Source organism: Sylvia atricapilla, chromosome 14 (assembly GCF_009819655.1).
Source record: "Sylvia atricapilla isolate bSylAtr1 chromosome 14, bSylAtr1.pri, whole genome shotgun sequence".
NCBI classification, from domain to species: domain Eukaryota; kingdom Metazoa; phylum Chordata; class Aves; order Passeriformes; family Sylviidae; genus Sylvia; species Sylvia atricapilla.
The window spans coordinates 7,038,204-7,057,469 of record NC_089153.1 but is presented as its reverse complement, the minus strand read 5'-3'; the positions used below and the strand labels follow the sequence as shown (position 1 = coordinate 7,057,469).

The 19,266-nt window shown below is 37.1% G+C and overlaps 1 protein-coding gene across 1 annotated transcript in view; it reads left to right on the top strand.

The window, feature by feature from the left end:
* The window catches only part of GABRA1 (gamma-aminobutyric acid type A receptor subunit alpha1), a 39,148-nt gene that overhangs the window by 5,615 nt on the left and 14,267 nt on the right, over positions 1-19,266 (top strand). Inside the window, exons 3-6 of the mRNA XM_066328962.1 lie at positions 6,787-6,854; positions 11,961-12,181; positions 13,763-13,845; positions 18,309-18,452. Coding sequence (XP_066185059.1) covers positions 6,787-6,854; positions 11,961-12,181; positions 13,763-13,845; positions 18,309-18,452 — 516 coding nt within the window. The remainder of the gene's footprint in view (positions 1-6,786; positions 6,855-11,960; positions 12,182-13,762; positions 13,846-18,308; positions 18,453-19,266) is intronic.

Sequence of the window (19,266 nt, the reverse complement as noted above, 5' to 3'; positions counted from 1 at the left end):
AGGAAGGATTGGAGTAAATTCTTCAACTAAGGGTTAGAAAAGTTTAAATAATCTTTGCATCCTTTTGTGAATTGTGTTCCTTTTTCCTGCCTGTAACCAAGAACCTCGAATATCCAATTTTCCTTTTGCACAGCATACTGTATTTTCACAGTGTCATTTCAGCAAATTTCTCTCTTACAAATTTGTCAGCTTTGAACATTAGAAATAAGAGTACCAAGGCTTTAAAAAGAATAAAATAATCCCACATCTGATTAAATTATGGGCAGTAAATTAATGTTTAAATCAAGTATAGTAAGAAGCAGATATATTCTTTTGACTATTGCATAAGGCATTATTTAAAAGATATAAATTATAGATTTCAAAAATCAGAAACTACAGACAAATACCTAGGCTGATGTTTTCAGTTGTGGTAGCAACTTATAATAAAGGGTGTGCTCAGGAATTTGGAAATTCCCGTGTTTGAAACTGTCTTCCTAAGGTATCTAAATCTGAGTGAAGCACCTCAGGATGACTCAATTTTGACAGTTGATTTAGATTCTTGGTGTAAGGGGGAAATGTATTCTGAAATGTTCCATGCGTAAAAATACCCAGTGAGAAATCTAAATCAATATATAAAATATAGCATGGGTTTTGGAGTTGGTAGTTCAGTAGTCGTCCATCATAGCACAACTTGATACTGGAAATTTTAAAATGTATGGAAAACCAATGGTTTTGTTTTTCTTTCTAACATCAGTGATGGATTCTTGTTAAATATTTTGATCAGAACACAATTTTTATCCACTCTGAAGCAAAAGTAGGAAATTTACCAATGTAACAATATTTTCAGATATGTAGAATTAGCCCTAAAACTCATTCCTTCCATATTAACTGTGATGTAACTATCAAGAAATTTAAGAGACCAGAGACCGTCATTATATGTTCTGTTGATAAATTTCGTGCTGTTAGGCACAGTGTAAATCTGTGTATCACTGAGTGCACTACAGCACTCTTCCAATCATCCAAAACTGTCTATTATATTCTTTCTGTGCCTTCTGAGAAACAGCAGATGAGGTAAAGCAATGTGTGCTGCAGATCCTCTGTCTTACAGAAAAGGGCACATTGCAGAAAACTCTGGTTATCCCAGTACGACCTCTCCTCCGGTAGGGCAGGTTTTCAGATCTCTGCACCTACAGAAACAGAACTGTGTGCATGAACAGAAGCAGAAAAGAGACCAGTTTCTCTCTTTCTCACCTATGGAATAAAAGATAGTTGGTTCAGTAAGGTTATTTGTTTTTCCTTCCTTGCCATTATGTGTATGCATGAAGAATTCAGTGATGAAAAGCTATCTTTAGTTACTGCGAAATTGTAATGAATTGTGAAAGGGATTGGATCTTGATCTTGGCTCTACTTATTCAGAGGAGTAAATTCATCCTTTTGGAAATAAACACCATCATATTTCTCAATCCCAAGTTTGCAAACATCCTGTTAGTGTGATGAACAGCTTTACTGTTTGGTAGTTTTCTGGTGTGGCCGATGAGGCACCATGAAGCCAAGGAAAACCTTCTGGAGAAATCTCATTACAAAGATTCATTGTAGCACCTATACTATGAATTCATGGGAAAGCCAGGGTAAAAGGTGGAGCATTAAGATAATGAAAAGCTTAGGGGTGTTGAATTTTGAATCACTCTTTGAGTGTACATAGAATAAGTACTAGATTAAAATTAACTCTGCCCTTGCCTTTTTTTTTTTTTTTTTTTTTTTTTTTGAGGTGTTAATTCAAAAGGAAAACTAAAAATCACATGTGCTCCACAAAGAGTATAGGAAAGGAAATTATCATCAGATAACCCAATAAGGCCATATCTGAAATTAAATGAGAACCTCTGAGCAGTTTGCCGTTAAACAAAGGGGGAAGAAAGAATTATTTTTCCTTAATCAGAATATTAAACAGTGGAGTTGGTGACCCACAGGGAAACATTACAGTGACTGAACATGCTTGCTATTCAAAAAATGGCACTGTTGATAAAATTAATCTGATTCTTTTTTAAAAGAGCAAGCAACACCATGTTATGCATTAGCACATTTGCACTTCTTATCAATAATTATTGATATAAATTATGTTATTTACTTGTTTTGCCTCCTTCGCATGTGGGCTTAGTCACTTAGTGAGACATTGCTAGGAAATAGCATCTGTTGTACCCATCCATAAACATGAACAAATAGTTACATTTAGTTGTTTATGCATGGAAAATAGAACTTCCAAAATGAATGTAAAAATGTTGTGAATGATGCTAGAGGACACCTATTGACTCTATGAGAGGATAATCATTTACAAAAAGCAAGGAGGGGGATTTGCAGAGAGTAACATACTAAAGCTGAAAAGAGGAAATCATGTCAGATATTAGGGTAAAAAACCTGAGGGAAGTAATTGAGGTAATGGCATAATTTTCCATGGAAACTACCTGGACTGTAGAACTAGAGGTGATCAAAAATGGCATAAATGATAAAGATGCTGATCTCTATTCAGATACACAGTCCTAAAAAAAAAAAAAAAATCAGATAGTAGTGGGAAGGAGTGAAATAAAAAGCAAAATTCACTTCAGTGTGTGTTGATCTCTCCTAGTAAAGACCTGTATCTAGAGTGGGAGTTAAAAAAAAACAGAAGAGCAATGAAAAAGGGTGGAAAAAATAAGTTCCTCAGGTAAAGGGATATGCCATTACCTTTTGTTCAGGGTTGTCTTCATGTGAGGCATAGAGATGGTCCCAGGGTTGCCACCACAGCAGGTTTGAAGTGCCACAGTGGGGATAGGAAAGATTTGCTTAGGGCAGGTTCTATATGGTGATGAGATTCATCAACATGAATCAGGGACAGATACAGATTTTCTATGACTTTCACTTCTGCATAGCACATCTCATCACCCTAAAACTAAAGGATACAACATGCTCTGGGAACTTTTAAATATTAGAATAATGGTACATGTGGCTTATCCCTTTGAGAGGGATTTTGTAGTAGAAAGGTTAATACAGAACAAACAACACTGGGTTTGATGTGACAGACCAGAATCTTCCTGAATTAAATTTGGTTTTATTGTTGGGTTGAATGCCCAGTAGATCATCCCAAGTAGATTATCAACTTGAGTGCTGAACAGAATTATACTTATTTTAGGCTGTCAGTTAAAGGTATTTGTTGATGTCTCCTGTGTGATGTTTATCAAAATTGAGTGGGACTGTCCTTAAGTGGAGCATCAGTCAATCTCAGGCAATTCATTACTTCCACAGAGTAGAAGAGATGGGGAAATGAGCCTCACAGTATTACGTTAATTAGATTTTAAAATTCAGTTGTATGAGAACATTATATATAAACATGATAAAATTTCCTCTTGGTTATTTTAACATATCTCAGCTAATATAAAGTTTAGGGAAAATAAGGGTTTTGTTTGGATGCATAATGAAAATTTAAATGATTCTAAATGAAAAGACCTCACCCCTACACATTATTCTATAAGTAAAGAAAGACCAGATGCTACGCTTAACTTTGTAAAACTGAAGGTGCTGATTTGGGCTTTTTTTTCCACTCTGTAGGCACCAAATGAATGCAAAGACAACTGTAAAAAGCCCTAGAAAATCCTAGGAAAATTGATTTAATACAGGAGTAGGGAGGTAGGTAGGATGTGAGCAGCTCTGAGCTGTTAATTGGCATGTGCAAGTCCCAGTAAACTCAGCACAGACTGCAGTGGGTGATCACAGGACAGCTCACTCCTCTCCCTTTTGGTCTCTACTCTTTGTGCAGCAGCACAAAATTCCTGAGTGCATTTGTTGTGATTCTTGAGTCAAAATACTTCACAGGACACAGCTGGGCTGATTAGTCTAAGTGTGCAGTGTACAGGTATCAAAACTCCTTTCATTCAAAGCCAGAGGAAAAATCTCCTCCATAGTAATAATTATAGCACAGACAGACCTGAGACATACACGAAGAACAAGTGCATTACCAAAAAATAGAATTAACTTAAACCACCCAAACATGCAATTTACATAAACCTTGTGCTCAAATACTGGCAGATCATAAAGGGAAATATTTCATGTATGGTCTCTCCTGATAAATAGGCTTGTTTCCTGCTGTTTAAATAAATTTGTATTTCTTATTTTGTTCTCACTGTATAATCCAGTCACAATTCTAGCAATAATGAGATCCCTGGGAGTTTAAATCAAAATATTTATTGTTACTAATTTTGAGTTTACACTAGTCTAGCATCATTAGCAAAACACAGTATTTGTAAACAGTAAAATTACAGTAGTTGAGGTTGACTGATGCTTTCATAGCTGTATGTGGATCAATTGCCCAAAGCTGTGTTCCAGAGTGTCTGGGTGTGGTACTCAGCAGCTTTTTTGGTGCTCAGTCACTACCTGGACCCTGTGGTTGCCTTATAGTCGAACCAGATAGTCATTATTAATTTCCTTAGGGCTTTTTACTGAAATCCCTACATATTCTACAGATATCCCTACATTACTTACTCCTGGTTCATGAGATGGATGTCATAGCCAAGAGACAAAGTTAATGCATCTTTAGAACTGCTGGATTTCTCTTCAGCAATCCAATCAGCTCCTGACCTGAGCCTGTTTTGGTCAATGACTAAGACTTGTCTCTAGTTCTCAGGGATACTGTGAAGGTTTTGAATGCAGCTGAGGATTTGTGGTTCCTGAAAAAAGCATTCTGAGAATTTGAAGCACAATTTAAGCCTTCCCATGGTAATCAAGATGCAAGTTGAACATGGGTAACCTTGATTCTAAATATATAGCTCAGCTGTATGAGTAAACACATGTCCTGTGCAGGGGTGACTCACAACTTCTGAAACACTTAACAAAGCACAGTTGAATCACCTAATTAGTAAAACAAAAAACAAAATTTTCAAAACTTCCATATGGCTTTGGAGTGGCTAATCTTTTTCTGTGTTTTGATACTTTTTCATTGATCTTGAAAGTGAGGTACACACCAAAGGAAAAAAAAATAATTTGGTGGTCTGTACATTGGTTTATCTGCATTTGAAGGGATTAGGTGCACTGATAAAGTAAAATCAGTGTGAAGATAAAATAATCTCTTCCAAATTCACAACCTGAATTTTCTAATTTTTATGTGCCACTTAAATTATTTTCAATATTATACAGAAATAAAAAGCAGCGCTTATTTTTTCACTCCCTTGGAAATCTTCCTTCTTAGTGCAAAAGTCTTAAGTTTCCATTTTGCGTTCTCAAGTGATTTCCTTAAGCCTCAGCCTCTCTGCTATGACTACATGTCTCCCAAAGCCAGAATTCAGTCTCAATTTTCTTGACAGATGGAACAAATCATATTTAAACAAGTCCAAAGTATTTTGAAATCAGATGGTTGTATTAAATTAGGGGGGGGGGGGTTTAATTAATTATTTTGCAATATTTAAATAAGATTATACAAATAGCTACATACATATTTCTTGGTCTTGGAAAATTTTTGTCTTCTGCATATCTTCTTACTATACATTTACTACAGTGTTTTCTTTAGGATTACTTTTAATATTCCAGATTGCTCAATTGACTTTTTTTTTTTTTTTGAAAGTTATTTCAGAAATGTTATCACTTGCTCCATATTTGAAACCTCTACCAAAATCTACCCTGGCACACAGTAAATGTATTCAGACTTTTACCATCATAACTTTGGAAAGCTGATGGGGTTAGCTGCACTCAACACTGCTGGGATTCCTGCCTCCAGGTGGTGTTACTCCCTGCAGCTATATTTAATTCAACAGGGCTATTTTGATATATGCCATCCTGGGTGAATATTTTGCTATGTGTGCCCTAGAACACACTAGTATGCTCAGAAGTGACTGATCCTGTGTGTGTGTGTAGAGGGAGAGGAGAGGGCAGGGGGAAGTTAAGCTTGGGTGCTTCTCAAAGTGTCTTTTGCCACTCCATCTACAGAAGTCAAATGTTTGACCCCTTTCTTGAGATCAACACCAGTTTAGGCATCTCAGCACTTGTGACCACTAAAATCATTGGTTTCTTCTGAAATGTCCAATGTCATTGTGCCATGGAGCAAATGGACATCCTGGAAATCACAGAGGGGTCCAGCTTTATGATACAGCATATGCATATAATCTGTGTTAGGTACATGGTACAGATTCCTGAAGTGTTATTTATACTGATCTATCATTTAGGCTGATAGGACTGGAGGGCTCACTTTCAGAAAACATTTACACAGGTGATTTCAGTGGGGAAATTTAGCGATATTTATTTGGAAAAATTTTTACTCCTTTTTGTTTATTGAAGTAAAGGGTAATACAGCCATTTCAAACTCATACTAATAAAGTATATTCATGTTTGTATACACCATGATGCATTCTCTCTCTTTCTTCTGTGTTCTTGATCTCAATACAAAATACATAGCTCATAAGCGCAGGGTTAATTATTAGAGACCTTGTTTTAGCTCGCACAGAAACTGAGTACCCAATAAGATTATAGAGTACTGTGTACAATATTGAGCGCTGGTTATAGTGTCAGACAAGATTTATCAGTCAAAGAATGAAAATTTCCACAACAGTGGAAATGCAGCTGTTGCATCTCAAAAACTTCTGTGGAAAAAACTGTAATAAACAAACTGTTGCTAACAATATTGACTGTGAAATTACTTCTACAGTAAATTCTCAGGATCGTATTGCAGACCAATTTCAGAATGGCTAATCAAAGCCAATATTTTCTCTATTTATTGTGAGAATTGGTAGTGGTTAGATCTAATGAAGGCTCTTTATAGATACTCACTGTCCTAATTTCCTGCTTCATCAGAGCGTGTAACTGAAGTGAAGACTGACATCTTCGTCACCAGTTTTGGGCCTGTTTCAGACCATGATATGGTAAGTGATGGCCTATATTTCTACAGAACTCATTTGCTCTTGTCTTTTTAATTTGGAAGATGAAAGATCTATGCAATAACTTATTTACCCCTTTTTAAGGCTGGTCTTTCTTTAAGCCCTTGATCCGAAAATGCCGTCAGCTTTTATGTGCCACCATTCCTGCTGCTGTGACTGCATTTAAGTGCCCTGAAATTAGAAGCCTCAGTGACTTTAATAACGTGTTTTAACAGACTTTATATTTGCTACATAATATATTATGAAATGCATTAAGGTTTGGATCCATATTCTTCTGAGGGTGATTGCTTAGGTCCTCGCTGGCACATCACTGATCCAATTTGCCAAGAAAGATCATCATCTTAAAATGCAATTAACACTTATGCCTATGGTGTGACATCTGTACAGTCTAACCTGTATTTTTATATTAAAAGCTACTGATCAATGGAAAGTGACTTTCCTAGATCTTGGCTGCTAAAAAGAGAAGATTAATGAGAGAATTAGTGTCACTTCTTTATGGAATGAATATTAAAATCAAATTGCCAGATAACTGCAGGGAATGGAGATGTTCAGAAAACTGAATGAAGATGTTGTGAGCCCTGGTCTTAAGAGATACTAAGAGTTGTGTAGAAATATGGATAAGGTACTTAAAATTTTGCATATAAATGAGGTTTGCCCAAGTAGGTTGCTGTTGAGAGTGGTAAAGCCTGGTCTGCAGCCACCAGTATCTGCTGGATGCTGTATTAGGATGAATGCTAGAAACATCCTTGTTAATTTAAATTAAGAAATGAAAGCAGTTCAAACTTAGCTGGCTACATTTAGCTAAATACACTTACTGAAAGAAAGATTCAAGAAAAAAAAAAAAAAAGAGAAAATAAGTAGAGGAAAGGAAACAAGTTGTATTTCTGACTGCAAAATTGTCAACTGCTTAATTTGAACTAAAAATGTAGACAGGCCTTAAACACCAGGTTATTACAAGTTTCTGACTGCTCAAAACAACGTTAAGTAATGGAAAACCAGATAAAATAACTTCTACAGGACAGTTTGTTTTTCTAAGTGAACTTTATGAAAAGCCACCATTTTTTGATTGCTTGCATAAGCATTTATAAAACTACAGTCAAATTTATAATTGCAACCAATGCCATGATACCTATACCATGTTGACTCCAGTTTTTCAGCCAGTTAAACAGGAGAAAGAATTCATCATCCTCTTAATAAAATGTGTGACCACGAAACATAGAGGCAGGTGTTCATATATTTTGAAAACTAAAGAATTCACAGAAAAGTATTTAGTGCAAAACTCCTACTCGCCTCCCATAAAAAGTAATGTGTGTGCAGCCTACTCATGTTGAACCTTTTCTTGAGGAACTAGGTGTGAAATCAGAGACAGAGAGATAAACTGAAGAGTTTACCAGAATACAGAGTTTATTTTCATTTCACTGTACACTCAGTGCAATGTGCTCTGTGCACAGACAGGTTGGTAGCAGAACACCCCTCTGTGGGTTTTTTTTGTCTTCTTTTCTTCTGTTAGATTCAGGATTAAATGCTCGAGAGACGCAGTTTGTGTTCGCACTCAGATGATTATTAATTCTTCTCTATAGTACAGTCTCACAAGTTGTGAGTTCTAGCTAACAAGGCAGAAAATGGCTCTATATCTTTCCAAGGTCTTTTAAACACAAATTGTTCAGTTATGAAAGGACACCTAAATTATTTTCACTTTTAACCCAATAACCAACTACCTATGGCCTGCAATGTGGACTCTTCTACCCAATTACAAGAAACCACCTAAACCCAGGAAGAGGAAGGTGAAAAAGAAGGACTTAGCCTATGCCCTAAATCCTCCATGTTGATTTATATATATTACTGTATACTAAAATCTCAAACTCCCAAGTTTTCCACCCTGTGATATCACACACTTCTATTCAAACTACACACCCATAATCCCAGTGCTACCACCCAACCTTGGAAGCCTTCTCCACATCCCCAGTGCAAATACAGTGTCCTCCCAAGGGTCAGTGCCTGCCAGCACAGCAAGCCCAAAGTTCTCAGCTTCCAGGGTTCCCACAGCCCTCAGCTGAGGGCTCCCCAGGTTCCCCCTTGTGCAGCTGTGGGGTGTGGGAGCAGTTTGGGAAGGCAAGGGGAGGATGTGCTGTGTCTGAGCCTGGGCTGGGGCTGGCCAGGGGATGTTCCAGCTGACACTGAGTGTTAGGAAAGCACTCACATGGAGACACCAGCACCCCTCAGCCATCAGTGTGCAGGAATCCAGTGAGGCACCTGCATGGATAAGTCAGGGAGTACATGGTGCTCCTACCCACTTCTAAGTGTGGCATAGACAAAACCTGGTATTCTATAAAGAGACTGACTTGGTTTGTTTTTATACTTGTGAATAAAATTAAATGGGGGAAAAGCAGTTTCTAAAATAAAATCATCTCTTTTGGAGGAACTTTGCAGGTTTTCAGGCATGTTCACATGGTGAATTGAACTGAACAACAGATATTTGGCTATTCTCATACAAACTGTCATTTTTGTGAATTTTTTGATGTATATTATTTGGAATAAGAAGCATTTAAAAATTAACTTTTTCATACAGACAGATTTTTTTTTTTTTTTTTTTTTAGTAAACCTTCATGCTCAGTTTTTCTGCACCGAAAGCTTTTTGTGAATAATTATCTATCTAACTATCTTCCTGTACAGAGCCTCATGTAGACCACAGAGTGGTCTACCCTGTGAATAAACAATCTCCAGGGAGACATATTAGCAGAGTAAATTAAAGAACATTTAAGTCAAAGTGTTATAAATATTCAATACCGTATAATTTATTCAAAGTGCAGATAGGAATCTTCTTTTTTTAGCCTGCACACTGTGGAATGAAGAGTCTCTGCTGTGGAGAATTCATTCCAAATTCCACCTCACTCATATGTCTGTACATAGGCCACTGCTATTGTACATAGTCTAGAGACAATCCTGCTGCTCCCTTGTTCTGTATGCCCCCCTGCTGTAGGAGAAAGCCCTAATCAGAGTATCTGATGGCTCAACTCTAAAGATCAGCTGTCTGTCAGGATCCATTTGAGGAGAATTAATGTACATGCATAAGTGGGTAGTGAAAGCTGAAGAGCTGAGATATCCTGGCCAAAATTAATTCACTCTATATGGTACGATGACCTGGGATAAGGAAAGATTCAGTCTGTGCCAGGCATGACCTGTTCAGCTACTTTTTAATTGAATTTTATCTTATGCTGTCAGGACCCTTATCAAATCTTTCTGACTCCTTGTCCTTTTCCAACAAATGAATCTTGTGTTTGTATGAAGTGGAAAACCAGACTCTCTTTTCTCAACCTGAGCCACCTCCCGCTCACCCCCTTTGCAGCTGAAAGAGAAAAAGCGAATGGCTTACATGCACTGAAATGATGTCACCTTCTGGGCATGGCTTTTACCTTTCCCATGTATGTAGGAGCAAATCTTCTTTGGTCCTAGTAAAACATGGAGGAAATCCAAAATTTTAATGATGGATGCTGTTTTTATACACCTCCTTCTCTCCTACTGTACTGCACAGCTGGGACAGGATTTTGTCACAATTCAACCTAAGGCCATGACCCAGCAAAATTCTGAGGCAAATAATTGGTTATAAGTGGAAACTGCTTTCAGTGAAGCTGCATAAGCTCAGGCTTCAGCAGTTCACTGAGCAAGTGATTAAAAAATGGAAATACAACTAAGTATGCACCCAAAGGATTCACAGGTCTGGGATATAAATAGAATAAAATAAAATAAAATAAAACTTAAAAATCCACCAAACTAACCCAGATTTAGAACACCCCATGTAACAACATTTCCATGTCAACAAAAAAATTATTCAGGCATTTTCTACTCTAAAAGCAAGAAAAATACACATCAGTAAGAATCACCATTCTTTCTTGCTAATAGTGGCACAAGGGATAAACAGCTCAAAAGTGCTCATGCTGTATGGAGTGCTGCTGGTTGTTAAAAAGAAAAAACACAAAGCTAAATGAATTTGCTGTGGAGACATTTTGCATGCTCCTTCCAGAATATTTCTCTTTACAATCATGTTTGTCAGGACAGCTCTTTTCTTTATAGCTCTGTGTGCCTTCACACACAGGAGCTCTCCCTGTTTTAGGATTTGGCCTCTCCATTTTCAGGAGGTCTCAGCAAAGGTTCCATTTCTCAGCCAAAAGCGTCTTTTTCAGAGTCATTCAGAATCACATTTGGATAACTGCTTTTGATGTTTATCACAGTGTCAAAGATGGAAGGGGCAAGATAATCCCATACTGAACTTCCATGTGGGGATGGAGTTTTTCCTTAGGAAAACCTGTACTACACTGCATTCACAGTTTTTCTAATTTTCACCCCACATACACCTATATTTTATGTATAATATTCCAACATATATTTCTTACTTTTACCCTCTCCCTCTTAACTTGGTTCCTGTTGCTTTGTCACAAATATTTCTTTCATTTTATAGTGAGTGTTGGTTATTTTGGTTTTCCCCATGTCCACTGTGCCAGGCAGTGCTTCTGTCCTCCCGTCCATGTGGAATCAGACTGTGACTCTTGGCCCAAAGGTGTCCTCAGCTTGTGCTCTTTGTAGTCCAACCATTTAGCCCAGTGAACCATTCCACATCTCATCAATCAGACCATATAATTTCAGTGAACTGTGAACTTTCTGCAGGTTGATTGCATGTTTATGCTAACGAGACATTTAGAACAAAAGGCTCTAGTAAGACCCTGTCTCACAAGGTTTATTTTATTCTGACACACATTTCCTGTGCCACACATACTGGCCACCTATCTGCAGCTTCAAATTGCAGTTCAGGTGGGAAAAGGGTGAATTATTTTGTTTCCATTTTATTATATCTAACTCTTGGGCAACTTTTGAAATACTTCCTGATGTTTATTCTGTTGAAAACAGTAATGATGTAACTATTTAAAAACCAGCTTCAGGTACATTGTAAGTAATACAGAAAAGAAACTTTCTGATAATGACTAATTTCATTAATAGTCATCTTGCTTCTAGGGAATGGTAAGAACAGACTTTTCAAGTTCCCATATTGCAACATGTGACATTATAAGTGTTTCCCTTTTTTCTGAATTGATGTAGGAATACACTATAGATGTATTTTTCCGCCAAAGCTGGAAAGATGAGAGATTAAAATTCAAAGGACCTATGACTGTTCTGCGGTTAAATAATTTAATGGCCAGCAAAATTTGGACGCCTGATACCTTTTTCCACAATGGAAAGAAGTCAGTGGCTCATAACATGACAATGCCAAATAAACTATTACGAATAACAGAGGATGGGACGTTGCTATACACAATGAGGTGAGCCCTAAAATATCACATTCTTCATTTAGTTTTACAATTTAACTTCTGAAGACATATTTTCCAGACAGGAAACTGGTTCCTTTTTGAGTATAATTTGATTCCTGCTTAATTATTATTTTCACAATAGGCCTTGGGATGATGGGCAAACTGAGCTGTTTGCAGTGTTTATTTTTCCTCTCCTGCTGTGCTGCCTCTGCACTCCCTGGATGTGTCTTAATGCTTGATTTTGAAAAGGTTCTTACAGTATTTGGAATCAATCAGTTTGCACAGGATCTTATTTTGGCATTGCTTTCAAAGATTCCATCAGCAAAGTATAAAGCCTGAAAGTTTAATATAATCTGTACTCCTAAATTGTGTGCAAGGATCTTTAATCTTTGGATCCCATAGAAAGCAGATTCTAAGAACTAACAGATACACACATAATTCATTGACCATTCTTAATATTTCTTGTGCTTGGGATTATAAACCATGACAGCATAAAAATAGACATTTCTTTTCCCATTGATTAAAGCATTCAGAGAGTTAGGAGAAAAAATTATTTTTGTGCTGACAGCATTTATTGGAAATATATTATTCTCTTCATGGATAACTGAACTTTAGCTGTCATTAGAAGATTCAAATAAATCCTTTTGAAATAATGATGATATACAGTCATGCAAGCATTTTGGATTAAAAACCTACAAATTAAAAAATGAAAAAAAAAAAAGGGCATGTTGTGTCTATAGAGCTGCACATCCTCCCTTTATGTCTTCCATGGAACCAAAACAAGGTATAAAGGGATTCTGTTGGCTTTATGTCAAGACTGATAACTTAGTACATAGGTGAACACTGAGTTTTTCTTTGAAAAAATTTAAACATATTTTTAAAATCAGTACAAATGTTTGGATAAAACATATTCTCCAGGCACTTGGGATGCTCAATTTATTGTGCAACATCTTTCAAGACTGGCTAGACTGAAGTAGAATCATCTTGGCTGGTAGCTACATAAGTACAGGTCAATTTTTCTTGTCTTCTAAATGCTCAGCTGTTAGAGATTCAATCCACAGGAATACTATCTTGGCAGCACATTGTTCACATGTGTCTCTTCTTTTGTTCATAACCATTTCTATTTCCTCACCTTTGCAAGTGCCTTAATGCAATCTTCAGCCTACTCTTCAAGTATTACTGTTCATTCTCTGCTGATGTGTGGTATGTGACTGTTTCTAGTTCATTTAATCTCTTTTATTGAGAAACATGTTTGCACTCAAGCTGATAGCAATGAAATGATTTCAGCAGATGTCTGAGCATCCAGAGTGGGCCAATTTAATGATGGCAGCAAGGAAGCAAATGCAGTTGCTAATAGATTTTAATCCTCACACCAAATTAGAAGCCTGAGCATGCCTCTGATGTATCATGAGGAAGGGCAGAGGGGCAGAGCAGTTGCACCCTCAGCCAGACAATTCAGGTCCAGTTGTAACTGCTAATAATTCACATAACAGATACTGTGCTGTACTGATGCTGTGTGTCTTAATAGAAGTCTATTTGCTATTTCTATGAAAGTAGAATAAATGTGTCCTTTTGCTCATTAATCCATTATAGATTGACTGTGAGAGCAGAATGTCCAATGCATTTAGAAGACTTTCCTATGGATGCACATGCTTGCCCCTTGAAATTTGGAAGCTGTAAGTTTATTTTAAATGGAGGTTTCTCCCATTTTTAGGCCACCTTAAAAAAATATTTTGAAAAGAATATTTTGCAACTGAGAAAACCTCAAGGTTTTAATCTTGTGTATTTTTCACGTTTTTGTCAGGGTTGTATTTTTTATTCTTATATGTATATAATGGACTTCTTTTATGTGTCTTAAATATGCTACAATGTGATGCCTGGACATTCACAAAAGATGAAAATTACAGTGTTCTAAATATCTAGGAAAGTAAATTGTCACATAGAAAATGTTGTTAATATTATAGTTGCTTTGTTTTGTTAAAACCCAGAATCAGTCTTAAAGAAAAGCAATACACGCCATGGAAAACTGAATTGGTTTAGGTGAAAACAGTTTTGCTGCTGTAGTCCTTGTATGTTTAGATCAGCATTTTTCCTAGGATTAGAAGATACTTATATACAATCATGGAACATTTTTGGAAGTGAAAAATCTCAGAAATCTCCAAATAGAGTCTTCCACTTGCAGCATACATAGCCCTAGCTGAGAGAACATATTGAACAAAGTCATGTAATTGAAATCAATGCAATAACTGACAAAGCTTTTGGTAAATTGAGAATTTTCCCCCAAACTTCAATTTGAAGAGCAACCAACCTGACAATTGACTGAACATAATATTTTTAGAAATTAAATACAAAGAAAAAAAAAAGTGAAGATCTAATTTACTCCAGTTTGTTTAACACAAACAAGGAAGTTAAAATATATGGAAGATGTAATAGTGTACAAATTGTTTCCTCAATGGCTACTTTTTCTAACAGAAATGGGTCGTTTCACTGATAATGGTTACTTAGTGGCTTGATCAATTTTAGAAGTCAACAAAGAGAAAACCCAATTAATTCTTCACATGGTACCCGACAGGGTGATAATTTACTTTGGGCTGAATGGTTCTGTTTGCTATGAGACAGCACTGATATTTTGTCTTTAAAGAGCTGCTAATCTCCTAGATAAGGCTTAGAGAACAAAAAGCTCATACAACCTTGGAGTATAACTGACAAGAATAGTTTGCTCCTTGAATGTTAAGCTTTTTTTAGAGAGCACTTCCAATAAATCTTTTCAAATATCTCGTGACACGGAGTGGAGTGGGGAGCAGCTTTACTCCGGTTTATAACAGGACAGATCCTGCAGTGGGTTCTTGAATAATAAGAGATCTGTGCACCCAAGATCCCAGTGAGATCAGCAGTGGCTGCAGGATGGAATTTCTTTGGATGTGCTCATTAAAGTGTCCCTGCAGGCATCGTGCTGGAACTGGGAGGCAGGGAGGTGGCTAATCCTGAAAAAAACCCTGCTAATGACAATTTAAACCAGGAACAGTTTGCGAGCAAATTTTACCTATGAGACTGATTTTTATAGACTCGACAAGACACCTATCACCACAGCTGTGCACCACTGAACCATAGCCCAAACTCCAGGCCTTCCCCAGTATGAGCAATATTTCCCATTCTTTTCCTATGCCGAGTTCTTTCTGGCTCACTGTGTCCCAGATTAATGTACTCCTCGTTCACAAAGTGCACGGCTTTCCAGATTACTGAGGACTTTGCCTCAGTTAAATGACTAAGATTAGCAGAAATTATCGAATAAAAGGGATAGATAATGTGAGTTTTCATAGAAGTCCAGAACCACACCAGAAGGCAAGAACAAGAGAGTGGAAAAACATGCAGGTGTATATGCATCTAAATTGATTTTTTTATCCTTTAAAAAAAGAAAATCATAATGTATGTAATTTTCTTAATTGAAAAAAAAAAATCACTGAAATTTCCGATAGAAAGACCATTTCTTACACCACTCAAAGGCAAGAACTGACATTCTAAGCTCAGACTGTGGACTGTCATGTTGTACAGGGTTTTTTCATCTTTTTTATTTGTTTGACCATTAATGTTCTATGGCAGCTGTCCTAAACTGGCCCTGGAAAATGTAACTACAAATGCTTGGAAGAGTCATTAGGCAAAATCAAGGAATTTTCAAGGAAATTTTTTATTCACCCACTAAATTCAGGCGAGTTCCTAATCAGGGATCCTCATGGGGAGGAGTTCCTTCTGTAAAATGGTTTTATTACAAACACTGCATGAAGAATTCACTGTTGAAAACAACCCTTAAAGCTGGATCTCTCCCTTCCTTCTCATCAGATCATATGCCATAATTATCAAGTTATAGATTTCTCTCAATATTTCATTATTGATATACATAGAAATATAAACAGGACAAATGGCTGGACCCAAGCAAGTAATGAAAGTGGGAGTCACTGTTATACATAAAAAAAGAACAGATCTTATAATTAATTGCCACTTTTTAAGTGAGAATCATATTTAAATACATTTGGGACATTTTTGTCAAACTAAAGCAATTAATTATAATCATCTTAATGGACTGGAAAATTTACTGGAAAATGCATTTAATTGTCACAAAATCCATGCTTAAAGTGCAGACTACAATCTAACACTTAGCTCCCCAAGGTAGTGTTTGCCTAGCTCCATTTGTTTTAGATTAAATTAGATAAGAGGTTTTTTATGTCCTCCACTGTTACTCATCACTTCTTGGAGCTGGATTCTAAAAGCCTCACAAAGAAGGAGTTTCACATGTCCTGTGGACTCTGCTCATAACTGTAGGGACCAATAAATGTGTGACCCAGCTCCAAGGCTAAAGTGATTTGCAGAAGAGCAGCTTAAGCTAGAGGTTATTCCAGTGTAAATTCAATGTGACAAATGCTAAAGAAATTCTGGAACAACAAAATGCCATATGTTGGCAAAACAAAATCAGAAAGGCAGATGCTCTCCTCAACTCTTACCATGAACATCTGATTGTCAGTTTAAAACCAAGGCCACTCTGGAAACCAGCAGTGATGGGAGCAGATGCTGCATTGCTGCTCATGCCACACGAACTGGAAGCTGAGGAGGGCAGCTGAATCAAGCACCAAAATTGGCAGCTCATTTCTAGCACTGCTCAGTGCACCCCCTTCCCTCTAAACCAATCCAGTCATTCTCAGTAGCTCAGAAAAGCACTCCTCTCTCTTCCAAGTTATTCTCATACTCCAGAAGAAATGTTGAAAATTAATTTTATTACTGTCTTTATATGACCTAGATTAGCATATCAATTTCTGTGTTTACTGTGGCCATTATTTTTAAAGTCAGAATTATTAAGGTTAGGTTTTTGCCTTTGCCATTGACTCCAAAAACATATTCCAAGATTTGTTATAGTGCTTAAGGGAATATGAAGCCTGAGGATAAAAGCATCTTTTAGCTTCAAAAATGTCATGGAAATAATTTTCCAGCACATTCTATCCAACCAACCCTTCGATTACTAGCTGTTATCTTTTACACTGATAAGGTGAAATTGCTAACTCACAAATGAGGTGAAGTGAATCAGATTCCTCCCTTTCACTTCCTGCTTGTCCGTCTGAAGAAAGGGAAATTCTCATCCTGTAGGTAGAATCCTACTGTCATTTGGGATGCCCTAAGATGTCCCATCCAGCTCCAGCTGCGTTTGGTGGCTGCAAGTCTGATGCAGATTCTGGCCATGTCCTCTTTAGGTGTAAAGAAGGACATGAGATGCTTCTGTGTAGTCAATTAACTCCCACCCAACTGCTCCCAGTGAGAGCTGCCAGATTCCAGACTGCGCAAAATGACAGCAGAATTTTACCAAGGAATTAGAATTAATAATATTTATGTGTAGCTCAATTCTGGAAAGAACAGAAATAGCAGCACAAAGCCCCTCAATGGCATGTGTAGATGCTACTGAATTATCTGTGTAACACACCAGAGAAGCTGGGGCTTGGAGAGCCCACAGCACTTTTCTTTGCCTTGTCCCAAACTTAAGTGTGAGGACTATTCAGAAATGACCAAAAAAAAAAAAAAAATAAAATTGTGATTTAAATTCACTTTCTCCTAGGCAGCCTCAGAAATGTGTGCTGGCCCATTTTACAGCAAGGAGAGTGTGATGGGGGCATGACCAAATGGGGAGCTGTAGCCAGGCTGAGGATGAGAAGATCAGTGAAGCCACTCTGGGAAGGACTTTTAGAGGCCCAGACATTATCACACTATGAAAAATTGGAAATTCTGGGGCTCATCTTTCTTTACTAGAAGTTAGAAAAAGCATTAGACTTCTCGGATGCTCATGAAATTCCACTTCTCACTCTCAGTTCTTTACATAGGCAGGAAATATATGAGAGAAATATTTTCATGCCATAGAGGACCAACCTTAATCCAGCCCTACAGCAGATATCTAGCTATTAAGTCAATTGTAAATCTGTTAATTTTGTCAGTCAAATCCATTGTACTCCCTATAGACAAATTCCAGTGAGGTAGTTGTGGCTTTCAACATATAATGAAAGAGAATGAAATACTCAAACTACTGCTCAAAGCATTGCTCTGACAAAGCCATAAGGCAACAGGAAGTGCAAAGCTGAAATGCAATGTGTTTGTTTTGAATCAGATGCTTACACCAGAGCAGAGGTTGTGTATGAGTGGACACGGGAACCAGCCAGGTCAGTGGTGGTGGCTGAAGATGGCTCTCGACTGAACCAGTACGATCTGCTGGGACAAACTGTGGACTCTGGAATTGTGCAGTCCAGCACAGGTCTGTGGGAAAATTTTTTGGAAGGGTGATATTTAACTGTCAAGATGTAATTCAAAGCAGAATTAAAAAATACAAAGATGTAACAGTGAGGGGTAAATGATAATATGTGTACTTCAGATTAGGAAAACATGACTCCGAAAAGATAATGCATCCTGGGATTATTTTCCTACTTCAGCTGGTGGTAAAAGTATTAGAACAATTAAGAAGTTCCTACAGTGTCAGATCTAGCCAGAAAAACCAATAATTTATGTAAAAAAAGAAGCACTTCTAATGTTCTACTCATATTATCTGCTGACTGTATAGGCTGATAAAAATATCATACCAATATGAATTCTCAAAGATCATATTTCTGGAGGCAGTGAAGTCACTAAAAGCAAGTACATAATTTCTCAAAGAAGTATTTAGAAAATAAAAAAAAACTGTCATCAAATACAAAACCATCGGAACCATCCAAACATGATTTCCTTTAATGCTGGTACTAGCTTTAAGTCCAAAAATTTAATAATGAGATACAGAAGTACAGCTGATATTTATAGTATGATATACCCATAACCTTGAAGCTGGATACAGCCCCTTATATTTTTTACTTTACAGTGCTAGATGTAAATTTTTTGTTTTCTAACAATTTGGATGATTTAAATTCACTAAAAAACTGAGCACTGGGCATGAACAAGAGCTCTGTTGACCAGACTTTTGGCCAATGGAGTAAAAGCAGCACTGCCTGAGGTGAAGTGGTTGTATTGCTTTGGGTACACCCAATATTGTGACAGAGAGAAGTCCACTTATAACCGCATAAACCAAATTTCCTAATGTG